Source organism: Eptesicus fuscus, chromosome 20 (assembly GCF_027574615.1).
Source record: "Eptesicus fuscus isolate TK198812 chromosome 20, DD_ASM_mEF_20220401, whole genome shotgun sequence".
Classification (NCBI taxonomy): Eukaryota; Metazoa; Chordata; class Mammalia; order Chiroptera; family Vespertilionidae; genus Eptesicus; species Eptesicus fuscus.
Window position 1 is genome coordinate 43,625,029 of NC_072492.1, and position 19,485 is coordinate 43,644,513.

Below are 19,485 nucleotides of genomic sequence, written 5' to 3' on the forward strand. Positions count from 1 at the left end.
ATACCTGAAAATTCTCATAGTTGCTGTGAGTAAACTCTTCAGTGAACCAAGAATGAGGTGGTGATGGCAGCAACAGTGACAGAAGGAAGATAAGCATTTCATTAGGGAGCAGTGTTGACACACTGGCTACAGTGTATGAACTGAACCTCTGAAAATGTCCCCCCAAAGTTGTCTTCTTCTATGACACAATTATCATTACATTTCAAAAATGCTTTCAAAATTAAGTAGTAAATAAAAATAAGTAAATAGAATCTTATTACTAGAAAATTCTTTTTTTTTTTTTAAAATCTTTATTGATTTCAGAGAGGAAGGGAGAGGGAAAGAGAGAGAGAAAAATCAATGATGAGAGAGAATCATTGATTGGCTGCCTCCTGCACACCCCACATTGGGGATGGAGCCCACAACCTGGGCAAATGCCTTGACCCAGAATCGAACCCTGATCTCCTGGTTCATAGGTCAATGCTCAACCACTGAGCCACACTGGTTGGGCCTGAGAAAATTCTTGGTTGTTGTTATCAAGTGAATGAGAACAGTGGCACATAGCCCAAATGGCATGAAAGAAAAAAGTATTTTCTTTTGGGCAAGGAATGTCTATTACGCTCACATTTATTGAGAAAGCTGCATTTCTGAGAACTCAAGAATTTTCTCTCAGATTGTATTGTTTTTGTTTCACATAATCTGATGGGGGTCATAATTAGATATTTTGACTCTAGTGGCCCCTGGCTAAGATTGCATTAGAAATAGACAATAAAAATAATTCAAGAATAATTATAGTACCCTTAAAAACCCCCAGTTGTCTTTTCTGCTTAATATTTTCAGATGGAGCTTGAAATCAAATTTTCATGGATGGATTATAATATGGATAATCCATCCATAGAGGATTGAGAGGTCAACTAAGTCTCCAGGGGTCATATTTGATTTGAGGAAATTATGTGACTCCATTAATAGAACTTGAATTCTAAACCAGAACTGTGCTTTAACCTTCTTTATATTTGGAATATTATTTAAATATATATTCAAAGTGAAATGATATTTGAGAATTAACCCTTATAAATATCAAGTATTTAAAAGTAAATTAGCATTTACTGAGTGCTTATTCAATAAATACACTTTAGAATAATTCATTTAATCTTTATAATAATCACTTGAGAGAAGTATTATTTCCCCATTTTACATATGAACCTGAAATGTGTACATTTTAGCTATTATGAAAGGGAATAGGCTTGTGATTATGTCAGAGTATGCAAATTGGGAATGTAAGTGAAAGTATTTTTATTCATTCTGAATTTGTCTCATTTTGAATTGTTGAGAAAGCATCATGAAAATCTGTTAATTTTTAAAAAGTTTTTATATAAATGAGAAGCTGTTAAGTGTTCATATATCTCGGCTACAGACATGGACATTTTAAATATAAGACAATACCATCAGTGATAACTTGCTGAAGGAAGGTTTATTGAACACAAAGAATTGACAACATTTTCTATAAGGTATTCAAATGAGTCATCACATTTGTATGTGACATTCTTCCAGATGAATGGGAGATACCACTATTGATGGCTAGAGGTTATATTTCAGTAACAGAAAGACAAAGGGACAGATATTTTTTTTAGACTTGCTCATTTTTCTGGGCAGATATATAATGCGTTTTCTTCTCGGAAAGCACTTGGCATAAGCTAGCTCTTGTGTCTCAAATTAATTGCTTTGAGACTTCTCTTCCAGGGAGTGGAGCCTGGTGCTCAGTATTTTGCTGCGTTGGTCTACCTCCTCCAGAACTTTCTTAACCACTATGGCTTTGGCAGGATCTAAAAATTAAAATTTAAAAGGAGATTTTAGAGAGTTGAGAAAAGATGAATAAGATACCAATAGCTGAAGTGTGGAAGCAACCCAAGAATTCATCAATGGGTGAATGGATTAAAAAAATATGGTAAAAGCATACAAGGGAATATGACTCAGCACTAAAGGAAGGAAATTCGCCTGGCCATCGTGGCTCAGTGGCTGAGCGTTTACCTATGAACCAGGAGGTCACAGTTTGATTCCCAAGTCAGGGCACATGCCTGGGTTGCAGGCTTGATCCCCAATTGGGGGTGTGCAGGAGGCAGCCAGTCCATGATTCTCTCTCATCATTGTTATTTCTCTCCCTCCCTAACCCTTCCTCTCTGAAATCAATAAAAAGTAAAAAATAGAAAAAATAAAAAGGAAGGAAATTCTGAAATGCCACAACATGGACAAATCCTGAGGATATTATGCTAAGTGAAATAACTCAGTCACAAAAAGGCAAGTGCTATATGATTCTGCTTATATGAGGTACCTAGACTAGTGAAATTCATACAGAAAGTAGAATGGTGGTTTCCAGGGGCTGGGGAGGGGGAATGAAGAGTTGTTTAATGGGTATAGAGTTTCAGTGTTGGAAGATGAAAAGAGTTCTAGAGATAGATGGTGGTGATGGTTGCACAAGAATATGAATGTACATCATGCCACTGAACTGTACACACAAAAATGGTTAAGATACTAAATTTTATGTTTAGTATAATTTAACACAATAAACTTAAAAAATGAGTAAGAAAGTATATCAATTAAAGGAATAATAGGATTTTTATATACGGTAAACTATGCAATAAGCACAAGTACTTGGACTCATTTTTTGGTGAATTTTGATTAGCTAAAAATATGGCGACATGTTACTTTGTTTAAAATTAGCATAAAAAAGAAAAAAAATTTAAATATTAAAAAATAAAATAAATAAAATAAAATTAGCATACATCTCTAAAGACAGACATCTAGCACTCACTGATGTCTACTACAAATCTTTATCTACTCTTACATATAATATGTAATATATATTCTGGGAATATAAAGGCAATCAAGCTGTGCATTGAAAATGAAGTAGTATAGCATAAAAATGAATTTACTTAATTACCTTTGACTTGACTTCCCATGTTTCCAGACCCATAATCTTTAGACTTGTAACCTCCAGACTTGCAAGCCCTGTAACCACATATTATTGAAAACATCACAAAAGAATGAGTTGGAGAGAACCCCTTCAATTCTAAATTCACTATTTGTTTTATTTAGCTGTCTGGTGAGCACATTTCAGTGGGTTACATCTGCTTTAGCATCAAGAGGTGAGTCTTACATTTTCATACCGTAAATACAGGGCTTGTTGCATTTTGGTTTTGTAAGATGTGGCTAATTTGTACCTTGGCATAGAGTATCATGTTTAATATTTAGTGACTATGATAATAAATGTGGTCATATCAGTTTCCAGAGATCTAAGTTTCATGCAGATTTCAGTATATTACTTCTCTGTAGATTATTTTACCTACCCGTCATCTCCGCCTATGAGGAGGCAGTAGGTCTCAATCTCTTTTTCCAGGAGGACCTTGATGTCCAGCAGCTGCTCGTACTCGAGTTTCTGGCCCTCGGTCTCGGTTCTGACCTGGTGCAGCTGCTCCTCCAGGGCCCCGATCTGAGCCTGGATCTGGGCCAGCTGCGCACAGTAGTTGCTTTCGGTCTCCGTCAAGGAGCATTCCAGGGACTGTTTCTGTAAGGAAACAATGAAGAGACTGAGATGGATACACACATATACAAACTAGCTTTGACCTATGACTTTCTCCTCTTATTAGCTCTGCCTGTAATTGTTGATTTCCTGTGGACACATGGTTAAGACTGTGACATTCTTAAAATGAGCAAGTCTTTCTTTTTGGTAGAACAAGTCTAAAGACATTGATGTTGCTGCTTTAGCTGTTCTAGATACAATCCTATTCTCTCTTAATGTTTTAAGTTAATTACACAAAAAAATATATGCATACTAGAGGCTTGGTGCATGAAATTTGTGCACAGGTAGGGTCCCTAGGACTGGCCAGCGATCAGGGCTCATCGGGGTCTTCTGGCTGCCGGCCAGGGCCTCCCTTCTTTCCACGCTGCCCCCTGGTGGTCAGCGCACATCATAGTGAGTGATGGGTCTCCTGGTCAAACTCCCAAGGGGACAATTTGCATATTAGGCTTTTATATATATAGATATTCTCAACATGGTTAAGAGATATTTTTAAATCTCTTATGTACATATATTTTTATTGATCTCAGAGAGGAACATATATTTTTATTGATCTCAGAGAGGAAGGGAGAGGGAGAGAGAGATAGAAACATCAATGATGAGAGAAAATCATTGATCGGTTGCCTCCTGCATGCCCCACACTGGGTGTGGAGCGCACAACCCAGGCATATGGCCTGACCAGGAATTGAACTGTGACCTCCTGGTTCATCGATCAATGCTCAACCACTGATCCACGCCGGTCAGGCAATATGGTTAAGAGCTTTAAAACCAACCGGCACATAATTAAAATGATAACCTAGGAGATGGTAAGACATTGTCCTTTCCTACCGTGGCTAAGAGAGACTGAAGCTCGATTTCCAGCGTTTGCAGATTGCGCTTCATCTCAGTCAGCTCGTTCCGGGCGGAGGTTGTGGCGCCCACATCCTCAGAGATCTGCTGTTGCAGCGAAGCGCTCTGGAAGGTGTAAGTGAGGGAGCAAATCTTAGGTGTGAGCATCACCAACATGCAGCAGGCCTGTTTTCCGACAGAGACTCACCTTCTCGTTGAACCAGGCCTCCGCATCCCGGCGGTTCTGCTCCGCAAGTGCTTCGTACTCGGCCCGCATGTTGTTCAGCAGGACCGTGAGGTCCACGCCAGGCGCCGCGTTCATCTCCACGTTCACGTTGCCCCCGGCGGCGCACTGCAGAACTTGCATTTCCTGGAGGCAGAAAAGTGTGCAGCTCAGCGAAGCAGGGATCTCACAGAAAGTCTAGAAGCTGAGCTTAGCTTTGGAAGGGCTCTTAGCGTTCCCCTGCTTCCATCTCCCAGTCTGTGCAACGAGCTCCCTCTACATTTTATATACATTTTACATATCCTGTCCAGCAGACATAACTTTCAACGACAGTGAACCCACTGCCTCATGAAAGAGCCTGTTTCCTTCTTGGAGTTTTAGTTGCTGCAGAGGTCTTTTCTATGATGAACCCAATTCCAGCTCATAAACTCCAATTCATCGGTCAGGTATAGTTCTGCTGCACAGAAAAAGTCTTAATTCCTTTACCAAATGAAAGACCTTAAAATATCTAGAATGAACCCAGCTGGTATGGCTCAGTGGTTGAGTGTGGACCTATGAACCTGGAGGTCACTGCTGGATTCCTGGTCAGGGCACATGGCTGGGTTTACAGCTTGATCCCCGGTAGGGGACATGCAAGAGGCAGCTGATCAGTGATGCTCTCTCAGCATTGATGTTTCCATCTCTCTCTCCCTCTCTGAAGCCAATAAAAAATTAAAAAAAAAATAAATATATAGAATGAGTGATCTGTCATTTCGTTTTCTGTTCATTTATAGCTTAAATGTCTCCACCTCTGTGGACTTGGTCATTATTCCACTTTGAGACTCCACTCAGCAATATCCTGAACTCAGCATGAACATGGTGGAGGGGCTGAGTCTGGATAATTTTGAAGAGTTGAAATAACTATGAATAAATACATATTTATGTTTCTATGTTTATACTTGCTTATAATTATAAACTTATTTATGATTAGTAAAGGAAGAACATCATCTTCTAAAGAATCCTTAGTTGTCTATTAAGCTATTAAGCTTACACAGGCCATTATAGTGTCTTGATGGACTTTGGTGTCAAACCTATCTCCATGTGAATTTTGGTTCTGCCCTGTAGTAGCTACCTGGGAACAAGGCTTCACTTCAGATCCCAATTTTCTTATCTGGAAATTGAGGCAACAAATAATATCCTTCTCTGTGTTGTTGGAAGATGTGAAATAGTAATAAGACCAACAATACTGCCTGGCATGTAAATACTAAATAAATGCTAGTCATTATGATCATTATCATCATCAGAGAGGTTGGAATCAGTTTTGCATATTATTTCATCCGAGGTGTGTGCTGTTGGGATGCAGTGAGTCATTCTAAGATTGTGGATGGCAGACACCACTAAGTCTGTGTACCACCGAAACAACACGGAGCGGCTTACGCCTCTGCTGCGGGAACCCTCCTCCCCACCCATGTCCCAGGCCCTGCATCGGTCCTAATGACACTAATGAGGCTTTCTTTCCTCCATGTACCAAGTCCCTCTGGTGATTCTAGCATTCGTTCCTCCCTGGTGGTCCCCATGCCTTGTCTATCTCCAGGTGGGGTTTTTACTTCTGAGGATTTAGGGAAATCTTCCCCAGTTCAAACAGAAAAAGATTAAAAGATGCACAGGGGTTTGTCTGTGAGTCATTAAAAAAATGAAATCAATTGCATTCAATTCATCAAACATTTGTTGAGTAGCTACCAGGGGGCTATAGCCATACTTGAACCCATATATTTATGCAAATGTTGTTCTTCAAATACTTAAATTTACAAGACAGCCGCATGACTAAGCAAGCTGCATTTTTAGCTTTTCTCCTTTAAGCACTTGGCTTGACTTTGAGAAGTTTTTTGGCTGTTTAAAAATATCAAGTTCCTTTTCAAAGAATAAAGATATTACCAGGAAACAGTGGTTCTGAAAGCAATCCCAGAGGTATGTCTGGAGTAGTGGCTGTATGGTCTAATTTAGGATCTAGCTTCCCACGATGACCACTTTGGACATACACTATTTATTTGGAAGTGTAAATTTTAATGGAACACTTTAACCCCAGTCTCATTATTTTTATAGCCACACTTATTAAGAATATGTATTAATATTAAGTATATATACTTAATGTGTGTATGGAGTAAATGTTTTAAATCTGCCACTGTGATATAGAAATTTAGATCTAGTTTCCTTAGGCAGTCCTTACAGTATACATTTTCTGTCTCATTAGATGTAATCTTTTAAGCGCACCATTTTAATTATCTATAGCTGTAATTATCTAGCCAAACACTGCTCTTTAACCCTGATTGGTCTGGAAAACATAATTATTTTTTTCCCCGTGGGAAACAATGAGAGAGCAAGGGTGAATCTGTACAAAGACCTCGCCACTTCTAAAGACAACTCAGGCCTCATGTCTGTCTGATACTGGTTTGTCAGGACCAATTTCTCATTTAAGAAGCCAATTACGTGATCTCCTATCAGGTGGGTGGTGTCTGCAGAGGGGTGGCAAAGCGTAGACAGTCAGCTCTCACCTCTTTATGGTTCTTTTTGAGGTACGTCATCTCCTCACTCAGGGTTTCATACTGGATCTCCAGGTCGGTTCTGCACAGGGTTATTTCATCCAGGACTCTGCGCAACCCATTGACATCACTCTCTACGCTCTGGTGAAGAGCCAGCTCATTTTCATACCTTAAAGGGTGTTAAACATTTTCCAATTTGTCACATGGTTGGAGAAATAGCCAACAGTCAATGAGCAAATAGAATTTTGAGGTGCCACATTTGGCCACAAGAGACATTTTCAAAGTCTATTGTATGGTAATTTTCTTTTCTTTATTTTGATCCATTTCTTTTGACAGAAAAAGAACTAGGGCGTTGAACACTTCTTTTATGGCAGTTCATACTTTATATCTTGTGGCAAAAGTATAAAAAAGTAATAGCATTCTGTCTGCTTTAAATCCCAGTATTTTAATATTTAATGGAGGAATCAAAAAATAAATTCAGTTAAATCTTCCCATTAACCTCCATGGATTCTTTCACTCTGAGAGTCTACTTACTTGAGTCTGAAGTCATCCGCTGTCAGCCTGGCATTATCGATCTGTAGAACAGCATTAGCATTGCTGGTGGTGGAAGCGATGATCTAGAAATGGGGAGTTTAATTTTTTTAAAGGCAATTTATTACAATCAATAAAAAAGTGGTTATTTTTTTAAGATTAGAAAATGGAAATAATCAAAATTAATATAGTGACCAGATAGTGACATTTTAAATCATGCGGTTAACCAGATGAATCTACTTTGTGCTTATTTCTAATGCTAAATTGAAATTCCTTTTAGGAAATTGCAAGTAGGGATGATAAATGCGTTTAGAATTCAGTGAGGAAAGGCAAAGAGCCTTTAGAAATGAAAGTTCATAAAAATGATTGCGGAGTTGTAGTTTCTTACCTGACTTTTGAGATCATCAATTATAGGGAGGTATCTGCTGTAATCATGATCCAGACCACGGCAAGATCCAGGCCCAAATTTCTCATACCAACCCTTGATCTTCTGCTCCAGGTCTGCGTTGGCCTCCTCCAGAGCTCGCACGTTGTCCAGGTAGGAGGCCAGGCGGTCATTGAGGTTCTGCATGGTCACCTTCTCATTCCCGGAGAGGAGGCCGCCCTCATTCACAATAAAGCCAGCACAGGAATTGCTTCCGCCTGCATTTCCTCCCAGTGCGCTGCCCCCGAAGGCACAGGAGAAGCCACTTCCAATTCCAGGCAAGCTGCAAGCATTTCCAGCCCCAAAGCTGGCTCCCCCACCCGAGAGCCGGAGCGATCCCGTGGTGGGACGGGGACAGGCCCGCCTGGAGCCACTGGGAAGTCGGAGAGACATGGTGTCCAGGCAAGCGCGTTGCAGAGCTGTTCTCGTGAATCCCAGAATGGAGTGCCTTCTCCTATCACCTGTTTTGTGTGCCTTTTTATAGACAATTCTCAAGTGTGTTCTGAATGATATTTTGCCTACACAGAGGAAAAGGGAGCTTGCCAGCCTCAGCAAGTTGGCATAATTGGGTGATTTTTCCTAATTAGTAACTGACTTTGCTGGGCTCATTTCTGGAGGAGGGCAGCTGCCCTCAGGTCGGTGGTTATCTGAGAAATGGGTCTGGGTGGAGCAATTTCAGGTTCCTTATTACATTTTAAAATTGTGAGTGAGTCATTCTTCATTTCCCTCCTTAGAAGATAAAACTCATCAGTCCACCACACCATAGCCATCTGGCGTCATAGTTTTGGGCTCTTTATGCCGAGGCAGATTTTGATGTTTTTGAGACTTGAAACAAATTTTACTGTTACAATTCTTTCCACTTAAGTAGGGAACAGAACTGGGGTCCTGATATGCCCATCCTGGTCCTTCCAATACCAGTCCCGCCCCCATACCCACTCACCACTGTTTCCGATGGGAAGTAACTTCCATTTTGGCTGACAAGCATCATGTTTTGTTGACACTTACTTATAGTTAGGCATAGCTGCCTTCTCTTATCCATTTTGGCAATTAGGAACACACCCCTAATTGCTGTTATGAGTTGTGGGAGTTTGGAAGGATATTAACTTATTTCCTGACCCAGCAAAATTTGAAGCAAACCTGGAAGCAAATATTTCATCTGTTTTTATCTCATTGTGGTTTAGCTTAGGTGAAAGTCATCAGCAAATTAACTATTTACTGGGTGGGGATCCCCATATACTTATTGAAAACCCTAAATATTATGGAATTTTTTGAAAAATCTGGAAATTGCCTTATGGACAAAATTTCCATGAACATTTATGTGACACTGTTATGAACATATGGATTCATTCATTCATTCATTCATTTAACAAGTACTTATAAAACACCTACTATGTTCTGGGGACTCAAGATAAGTAGAATAATGCATTATTTCGCCTTTTGTGACTGGCTTCAAAGTTGTATCATGTGTCAGAATTTCTTTGTTTTTTAAAGGTTTAGTAATGTTCCGTTGCATTTATATACCATATTTTTTTTATCCATTCCACAGTGGGCAGGCACTTGGGTTGCATCCACCTTTTGGCTATCTACACTAATAAAAGAGTAAGATGCAAATTGACCGTATCTTCGCAACACCCACCAGCCAATCAGGAATGAGTATGCAAATTAACACAACAAAGATGGTGGGTTAATTTGAATACGCAGGCACCGAGCAGCCGGGGCGGGCCTCTGGGCAGCATGGGAAGTTGGAAAGGTGGCTCCAGCCGGAGCAAAGGCGGTGCAGGCAGCCAGGGGAAGGAAGGCCCATTCTTGCACGAATCTTCGTGCATCGGGCCTCTAGTTGTGAATAATGCTGATATGAACATGGCAACCATGATTTTACTCTCTGCATGAAAACATTCTTTTGATGTAAACAAATCAAGCAGGATCAAAGAGTATAGAGTAAAATGTTACAATCCTTTCTCACCTTCCTCTTTCTCTCTCCTCCTTACTCTCTCAGGCAACCACAGTTCACCATTCCAGATGTTTGTACCCTTCCAGATGGTTTTCCATGCATATGCATACATACATAGCATGTAGACACACATGCCTAGGCGAGTCATCTGTGTTATATGTATTGCCCTGCAACTTACTTTGTTTACCTTACATGCCTTAGAGCATGAATTGGTAGGTGTCTAATGAGATAGAAACTGTTGGTTGGTCCCCCAAAATTTTAACTGGGCAATAGCTACCCACAGTAAAGATTACTTTCTCCACATTCTTTGTAACTAATTGTGGTCACGTGATTAAGCTAGCCAATGAGATGTAAGCAGAAGTATATGTACTAGTGTGTTCTAGATACTTCATCTAAGACGCAACTGACACAAGTCTTTGTCCCATCGTCCCCCTTTCCTCCATCCTGCTGAAATGGCTGTGATGCCTGGGTTCCTGGGGATTCTCTGGTGCAAAGGTACCAGCCCAGCCCTTAATACCTTACCTCTGGATTTGTGTGTGGGAAAGAAATAAATTTCTATCTGTGTAAAGTCCTGTCATTTTGTTATGTTACTCTGGGCCGAACCTAATATTAAATAATTTGTTTAACCATTACTAGGAGACTTTCAGATTGTTTCCATTTTTTTTTGTTGCTATTATTAACAATGCTGAATATATTCATGTTTTTCTTTAGGATAGATTCCTTCAATTTTTTTGGCAGTTCTTTTTCATTGGATTTATTGAAGATTCATATATGTAGAGTAAAATTCATCTTAAACATACAGTTCTATGAGTTTTAATAACACATAGTCATGTAACCCCCACCACAATCAAGATACAGAACAATTCATTAACCCTGCCCCCAAATCATCTCATATCCCTTTGCAGTCAACCTCTCCCACAGCCCTGGCACCATGAAAATGTTGATCAGTTTACGATGCCTATAATCTTGTCTATTCCAGAATATCATATAGATGGAATTATATAGTATGCACTCCCAAGAAGGATTACATGCAAAGAACTTGAGAAAGGAAGAGAAGAAAAACAAAGTCTAGCCTTTTTATTTGTTAAGAACAGAACTGAATGATTTCCTTGGGTTACTTAGCCAGTGGGATTTTGCAAAGGCAGGCTTTTGAAAACAACACCCCCTTCCCCCTCATTATGGGGTCTTAGAAGGTACTCGTTGCTCCATTGTAATATTGCTTATTTTAGAGGATTTTTCTTCAACTGAGTGGACCCTCAGTGAAAGGACATTGCTGAGTTGATCTAGCTCCTCGACCATTGTTTTAATAACAGTTTCTTCTTTTGAGTCTAAAATAAAACAAATGAAAGTTTAGTGTTCATTCTTTTTAAAAATATTTTATTGATTTTTTTTTTTTTTTTTTACACAGAGGAAGGGAGAGGGATAGAGAGTCAGAAACATTGATGGGAGAGAAACATCGATCAGCTGCCTCCTGCACACCTCCTACTGGGATGTGCCCGCAACCAAGGTACATGGCCTTGACCGGAATCGAACCTGGGACCTTTCAGTCCGCAGGCCGGTGTTCTATCCACTGAGCCAAACCGGTTAGGGCCAGTGTTCATTCTTAACAGGTTGAAAGGTATTTAGTTATGAGGGGTAAGCTTTTTAAAAATGGTGTTTGCAAGTTTGTGGCAAATGAAATGTTAATACTGTGTTTGAAGTCTATGCTTAGCAAGGCCTGGGATCTCTTTCTTTCTTGTATGTACCACTGTTTTTAGAGAAATGGGTGTTTGAAAGCATAAATGAAACATGGATTAAAACATGTCAATGTTAGGCAAGTACAGGCCCGGAGCAACTAATGTCTTCTTTTAAACATCAACTTGCCCTAGTTTTGTGGTTTAAAATAAAGTAGTTCTGCTATCAAAGCATTGAAACTGTGAAAATAATAGTTTCTAAGTAAAAAAGATATTGAGGGATGGGTTCCCCATTTCAGTAATTTCATAATTTGACCACATCTATTCTATAAGAATATGAAATACAAATATTAAGAACTGTCATAAGCTTACAAATATAAGCGACTTATTTAATACAATTGCTGGAGTTTAGAAGATTTACAAGTAAAAATCCTCCCATACCTTTGACTTGATTTTCAGAATTTACAGGCTCACACCCTTTTGATTTGTAACATGTGGACTTGCTTTTTCTGCGAAGAGAAGAGTAAGTTATTGCATTTATTTCATTCGGGAGCTCATAAATAACGATGAATTGGGAATAAAAGTTTTGGAGTTCAATAAGATTAAAATTCCTATGTTTAACAGACATTAGTAAGTTTTTCATGACTTCAATACAGTAAAAGAAGCGATTAAATGGATGTTTAATCTAAGTGGATGTTTAGATTAATGGATAAAAAATTCCCTAGTGATCAGACATTATCTCTTTCATCTAGCAATACGGGGACTCCAAATTCTCACTCTGACGTTTCAGTCCATCACCTGACCAATGAACACGGCTGGCGTGCCTACTGCACAGAAGGCACTAGATTTTGTGCTGTAGAAAATGTGGAGCCAAGATACAAGCAGTTTACATTGTTGAAAAGAAAAGGAAGCACATGGCATGCAAGGCAAGAGAAGTGAAAAATGAACAGTGTGATGAGCACGTTGTTCGCAGGAGGGAGCCATCACTGCTGGGGTTCTTAAGAGAATGCGCTGTGGAGACTGACACTAGTCTTGGAAGAGACCCTGGTGAGACCCTGGGCAGGAGTTAGTCACAGCCGCTGATTACCGAGTCCCTTTTGTGTGCAAGCCACTGTCATCAGCACTTTCCCTACATGGTGAGGCTCTATTGTATTTCACCGTATGAATTTGGTGTTATCATAGTTCTACCAATAAAGAAACGGGTTGAAAGAGCTTAAGCAATGTGCTCAGATTCTCCCAAGGGTGTCATTCTGGTAACTAGGCAAGAAAAAAAAAATAAAAGAGGATGTGTTATGATGAGAAATGTACTTCAACACTAAATCACGGAAAGCCACTTGGATTAGAGGAATTGTTCAACGTGCTATAGTTAAATGTTCTATATATTAACAGACTGCAAATATTTTACAGACTTAAAAAATTTGATTTTGCTGCCTGTTTTCATTTCAACTGGATGCAATAATAACTTTCTGAGGCCATAGACAGGTATGCTCTTTAGAGTAGGACATTCTAGGATACAATATTAGTATACACGTATACTGAGAAAACCTGCTTGGTGTGAGTTGAATTTTTTAATAACTGGATTATGTTTTCCACGAGTTAATATTTACCTTCCGTCTCCATCTATTAATATGCAGTACGTTTCGATTTCTTTTTCTAAAAATATTTTGATATCTAGAAGCTGTTCATAGTCCAGCTTCTGGCCTTCGGTTTCCGTGCGGATCTGTTGGAGCTGTTCCTCCAGCGCCCCGACCTGATCCTGGATTTGCTGGAGCTGAAGGCAGTAATAGCCTTCGGTCTCTGCCAGGGAGCATTCGTAGGAATGTTTCTGAAAGAAGCACAAAGCAAGGCTTGCCTGTAGCACCCATCAACAACACGTTCCTCTTTTAAACACGCTCAAGGTGGAACGAAATATTGGTGTGGCGTCTAAATTCTTTCAATCAAAATCAGCATTAGCAAAGTTAAAAAAATGTTTTTCATTGAAAAAAGTTTCTTTTAAGAATTTTTTTTGGGGTTGATGAGTCAGAAGTAATGCTGAGGGACAAAATTCTTGATATTTAATATTTTTATAGGCATTTAATATGTTAATATATATTTGATATATTTTATCTTTTCGGTTACATATACTTTGTTACCTATTTTGTTATATGATATATGTATTTACTTATTACACACACACATACACACACACACACACACACACACACACACACACAGATACTCAAATCAGTGGTGATTCCTACAAACCGTGGCCACGAGGGACTGAAGTTCTATTTCCAGGGTTTGCAGGTTGCGTTTCAGTTCCATCAGCTCATTCCTGGCCACTGTGGCTGCTCCCACATCGTCAGAAATCTGCTGTTGCAGCGAAGCGCTCTGAAGCATAGTTGTCAGAAGGGTTAGTGGCGGGCCTGGTGGCCTATTGAACAAGCAGGCCCTTGACCTGGGCGTGTGATTTGCCACAGACGTACCTTCTCGTTAAACCAGGCTTCGGCCTCTTTGCGATTCTGCTCGGCCAAGTCCTCGTACTCGGCCCTCATGTTGTTCAGCAGAACAGTTAGGTCCACGCCCGGGGCTGCGTTCATCTCCACATTCACGTTGCCCCCGGCCGCGCACTGCAGGACCTCCATTTCCTGGAGAAGGGGTCAGTGTGGATAGTCAAGGTGGAATTTTGAGAATCAAAAGTGCTGTGACATAAACAGTGAACCCCAGGAAGGAAATCTGATACGACACAGAGCCAGCCCGCAGTGTCCTGACCTCCTCATGGTTTTTCTTCAGGTAAGCCAGTTCCTCAGTCAGGGCTTCACTCTGTATCTCCAGGTCGGCTGTGCACAGGGTCAGCTCATCCATCACCCTGTGCAGTCCATTGATGTCGGCCTCCACGCTCTGGTGCAGCGCAAGCTCATTTTCATACCTGGAAGGCCATTGAAGAGCATGAGAATCATAATCGCAGGCAGGTGCAAAGGGAACCTACCTTCTTCAGACATTTCCTGTACTGAAACATGATGTCTGTACCCACTGCTGAAGCTGATTGTGATGGCAAAGTGATGGATCACTTTGGAATCCCCACTGATCTATGGATATTATTTTGGAGGAGTTGTTTTTCAGAGTTGATTTTTGTCATCCAAATATGCTTAAGAGCTGAATAAAAATATGGTTTCAAGTTTACTATGGCTTTTTTTGTTTAATAAGAATGCATTTAATTTCTTCAGTGATCTAGTCTGACTTTATAAAAACATGTTGGTTTAAGTAGGGGGGTGAGGGCATGTGCTGGGGGTGGGAGCGGCCCGGGAGAGGTCAATGGGGGAAAAAGGAGACATATGTAATACTTTAAACAATAAAGAATTTAAATAAAAGGAAACTTGTTGGTTTTTAAAGCAAAAGGTATGTTCTTTACTCCAAATATAGTCTTTTTCCCTTTGTTATAACGAATGACTTTATTTTTACCTACTTCAGCCTGAAGTCATCAGCGGTCAGTCTGGCATTGTCATTTTGTAGAACAATGCTGGCATTACAGGTGGTCGCAGAAATTATCTAAATAGGGTAGATTGTGCAAAATGTTAAGTTCCAAAAGTCAAGGAAAACTTCAGATTTAATGTGATTCTTATCTTCTTAACCCATCAAGTACCTATTTTAGTACAATATTTTTTCTACATTAAAAGGAATCTGGCCCTGGCCGGTGTGGCTCAGTGGATAGAGCGTCGCCTGCAGACTCAAGGGTCCCAGGTTCGATTCCGGTCAAGGGCATCTACCTTGGTTGCGGGCACGTCCCCAGTAGGGGGCGTGCAGGAGGCAGCTGATCGATGTTTCTCTCTCATCGATGTTTCTAACTCTCTATCCCTCTCCCTTCCTCTCTGCAAAAATATCAATAAAATATATTTAAAAAAAAAAAAAGGAATCTGGATTTTCCTTGGATAATAAATGCCTAGAACTTCAGAGCCAAAGTGTAAGTTTTATAACCATGAATACTTTTATTACTCTTGATTAAAAACTATGAGCTAAATATAAGATCACCAGAATGCTTCTATTGTCTTAAAACTATTTTTTTTTCATTGATTAATTCTATAAATTTTTATTATCAGCCTCCAACCACTAGGAATACATCATTTATAGTTGCTAAGCACATTTGCTATTTTGTGTTGCTTTTAGGTTATGGACACCTCAAATCTATAATAAAAGTCTGCAAATCCATATTTCTTACCTGCCTTTTCAGATCTTCAATGACTGAGGAATATCTACTGTAGTCCTGATCCAGTCCCCGGCAAGAACCAGGCCCATAGCTCTCATACCAGCACTTGATCTTCTGCTCTAGGTCTGCGTTTGCTTCCTCCAGAGCTCGCACGTGGTCCAGGTAGGACGCCAGGCGGTCGTTGAGGTTCTGCATGGTCATCTTTTCATTCCCAGAGAGGAGGCCATGCTCATTTCCAAGAAAACCAGCACAGACACCACTTCCCAGCCCTCCACCACCGCTGTAGAAACCTCCTCCAGAAGAAACGCTCCCAAGAGTACAAGCAAAGCTGCTTCCTGCTCCAGACCCACTGCACACATCCCCAGCCCCGAAGCCTGTCCCTCCACCAGACAGCCGGCCAGGGCCCGCTTGAGAGCAGACCCGCCTGGATCCACTAGGAAGTCGAAAGGACATGGCGACAGCCCAGCTGAGCAGGCCTTTCTCAGAGCGGAGCAAAGCCAAAGCGCACCACCCCTAGTACTTAACTCCCATGGGCCTTTTATAGGATTCGGTACGTCATTTCAGCCTTTACTATGCCGATTTATAATAAAATGTTGCTCATACTCTAATTGTTGTTTTTCCTAACTGGATGATTGTCAATACTGTCCAGTCTGTAGGTGGAAAAGTGCCCAAGGACATCTTTCCATATGAAGAGGTGCCAGGTGGAGTAATATTGAGTCATAGCTTCAAAGGTCAAACTTAAATAGACAGCTTTTTGACCTCTGGGATAGATTCATTTCCCCCTCCATATAACAAAAATTTAACAATTCAAGTGGGAAATGTCTACTGCTTTTCTTCTGTAAATGCTTATGGAGTATCTTTATGATTATTCCTGCTTTATTGGGTGTTTTCTTATTAAAATCAGATACTCTCAATATAGAGTGATCCTTTGGTGATGGGAGTTCTTTAATTGATTTTTTAAAAACTGAAATAACAGAAGTCCTGCAGAACTTTGCTTATCATTTTTACTAAAAAGAATGAATGTGTGGCCTTGACGGAAAGTTAATTGTATTGAGATTCCTTGGTTGAGTCCAGGAGCAGAATGTCCATTCATCTAACTTCTGTCTCCACATTGTTCATTTCTCTACCTCAAAAATATTGTTTACTGCCTTTTAGTTTAAATTTATGTATTTAAGGCATCATGGATTATTTTGGGAAGTGATTATCAATGTTCATATTAATGAGTGGGGAGTTAAATAGGTGAAGAGGAGCATTTTCATTATTACCTAGAAAGCCAGTGATTTGGTACTCTGAATAGAAGATTAATTGTCATAGTTAAGAAGACTTTTCATTCTCTTGCCTTGATTCCATGGGAAGTTAACCTGTCTGGTTGGGCTTCATTTTCCTATTGGGCAAGTGAAAATAATAATTTTGAACAGTCTCAAATGAATGTTGAGCTATTCCAATAATTAATGACTATAAAACAGTCTGCAGGGCACAAACATTTTGTAAATGTTAATTACTTAAATTATTATAATAAAGTGGCCATGTCAGAAGGGTCAGGTCTCTATCATTTATAATGGTACAAATTGATTGGTTGACTAATTATGGGTTTGGATAGCTTTAAAACTGTAATTTGTTCTGAATGAGATTTTTTTCAAGGTTGTGGATATTGACTAGTTTGAAAAAACCTCCAATGTTACTGTCCATAAAAGATATGGAATATTGGGTGGCCCAGAATGCATGGATTTTTTTTGACCAAAATATATATTTTTTAACAATTTCTTTCTTTAAAAAAAAATATTTTATTGATTTTTTACAGAGAGGAAGGGAGAAGTATATAGAGTTAGAAACATCAGTGAGAGAGAAACATCGATCAGCTGCCTCCTATGCCCGCAATCAAGGTACATGCCTTTGACCAGAATCGAACCTGGGACCTTTCAGTCCACAGGCCGACGCTCTATCCACTGAGCCAAACCGGTTAGGGCTGATCAAAATATTTTAAGATAATTAATAGAAAACTGAAATTCAGACCACTTGCCCATGTTTAGAAGAATGTGTGATGAGTTAAGAGATGCAGCTCATATTCATGGACTCATTACTGATGTTGTTGTGACCTGATCAAAATTTTAATCTTTTGCTCATATCACCCAGGAATAAAACAAGAAAAACAGAGTAGTTGTCAGTGTAATCGTTTATAATTCTTGAATTATAAGAGGTATTATGAGACTGCAAAGTATTATTAACATAAACTACTGGTCTCTAGGTATTTTATAAGCAATAATTAACTTGCAGTCTTTTGTGAAATAAGTTAAGTATATATTATTAGGACCATTTTGAAGATGAGTTGACTCTGAAGCTAAGTGGCCACACAGATCACAAAACATTTTTATGTCAAAGCAAGACTGGAATGTCTGATGCTTAACTCCTCAAAATATTGTCATCTATTATTCATATGAGCAACGCTCCTGAATTTTCTTAATCATAAATTTCTTCTAAAATAATAATTTAGCTTTAGTCCTTTCTGGAAGAGGGAGATAGATTAAACAAATTCTCTAGGCCATTTCTATCCAAGTACTAGTATTTCTTCCCTGAGAGTGGATATTTTATTCATGATACATGTATTCAGCCACGTTTCATTATCATTTTTTTCAGAATCTATTAGATATTAGAACATTCATTATATAATGTGCATACCATACTTGAATTAAACTTTAAGTTATTCAGTGTTAATGCCTGCTTATCTCAGGATGAAGTTTTTCATTATATCACCTTATTCTAATGACCATACACTAATTTTGCCCCTGATAAATTTAGTGTTTAGCTTCAAACATGCTACACTATCTTTAGCCATTGTTTGAAATTCACATTCTACATTTGTTAGCGGGGTTTAGAAATGTATTTCTCTTGGACATGAATGACGTTTGTTTTGTCACTAGATTTCTAGTCCCCCCCCCTCCCCCCCCAATCAGATTCTAGTATGTTAACTCCTCCCACAAAATGGCTTCCCTGGTTTGTTGGGGGAAGGAGATGCTGATGACTTTGCTTAATCTCGGACTAATTGCAGTTAGAATGCACTTAGTTGTTTTTATCCCATCCCTTTCTAGAAGGAAGGTAGGCTCATGAGGTTCTCCCTAGCATGGTGTTATGTTGTGGTTAAGCACACCGATTCTGAGCCACAGCTTTTTTATCCTCACCTACTGATGGGTCCTTGGGCTGCTTGCACATGTTGGCTATTGTAAATGACGCTGTAGTGAACATAAGGGTGCATATACTCTTTTGAATTAGTGTTTTTTTTTAAATATATATATTCCCAGAAGTGGAATCACTGGGTCATAAGGAAGTTTCATTTCTTTTAAAAAATATATATATTTTATTGATTTTTTTACAGAGAGGAAGGGAGAGAGATAGAGACTTAGAAACATGGATGAGAGAGAAACATCCATCAGCTGCCTCCTGCATACCCCCTACTAGGGATGTGCCCTCAACCAAGGTACATGCCCTTGACTGGAATCGAACCTGGGACCTTTCAGTCCGCAGGCTGACGCTCTATCCACTGAGCCAAACCGGTTTCGGCAGGCAGTTTCATTTTTAATTTTTTGAGGAAACTCATACAGTTGG

At 39.6% G+C, this 19,485-nt stretch overlaps 2 protein-coding genes and 1 long non-coding RNA gene across 3 annotated transcripts in view; 1 reads left to right on the forward strand and 2 right to left on the reverse strand.

Annotated features, from left to right (window-relative positions):
* The window catches only part of LOC114233351 (uncharacterized), a 39,306-nt gene extending 26,653 nt beyond the window's left edge, over window positions 1–12,653 (forward strand). The window contains exon 3 of the long non-coding RNA XR_008554802.1: window positions 12,455–12,653. This is a non-coding gene — a long non-coding RNA (uncharacterized LOC114233351). The remainder of the gene's footprint in view (window positions 1–12,454) is intronic.
* Window positions 1,693–8,471, reverse strand: KRT25 (keratin 25). The gene is made up of 8 exons (XM_008144960.3): window positions 8,043–8,471; window positions 7,658–7,740; window positions 7,136–7,292; window positions 4,590–4,751; window positions 4,382–4,507; window positions 3,324–3,541; window positions 2,918–2,985; window positions 1,693–1,802 (listed from the first exon to the last, which is right to left on the reverse strand). Exons 1-8 carry the CDS (start codon window positions 8,469–8,471, stop codon window positions 1,693–1,695), a joined length of 1,353 nt encoding a protein of 450 aa, XP_008143182.2.
* Window positions 11,206–16,338, reverse strand: LOC103289126 (keratin, type I cytoskeletal 26). The gene is made up of 8 exons (XM_008144973.3): window positions 15,898–16,338; window positions 15,148–15,230; window positions 14,454–14,610; window positions 14,168–14,329; window positions 13,947–14,072; window positions 13,310–13,527; window positions 12,144–12,211; window positions 11,206–11,357 (listed from the first exon to the last, which is right to left on the reverse strand). Exons 1-8 carry the CDS (start codon window positions 16,336–16,338, stop codon window positions 11,206–11,208), a joined length of 1,407 nt encoding a protein of 468 aa, XP_008143195.2.
* Window positions 16,339–19,485: the final 3,147 nt, after the last annotated feature.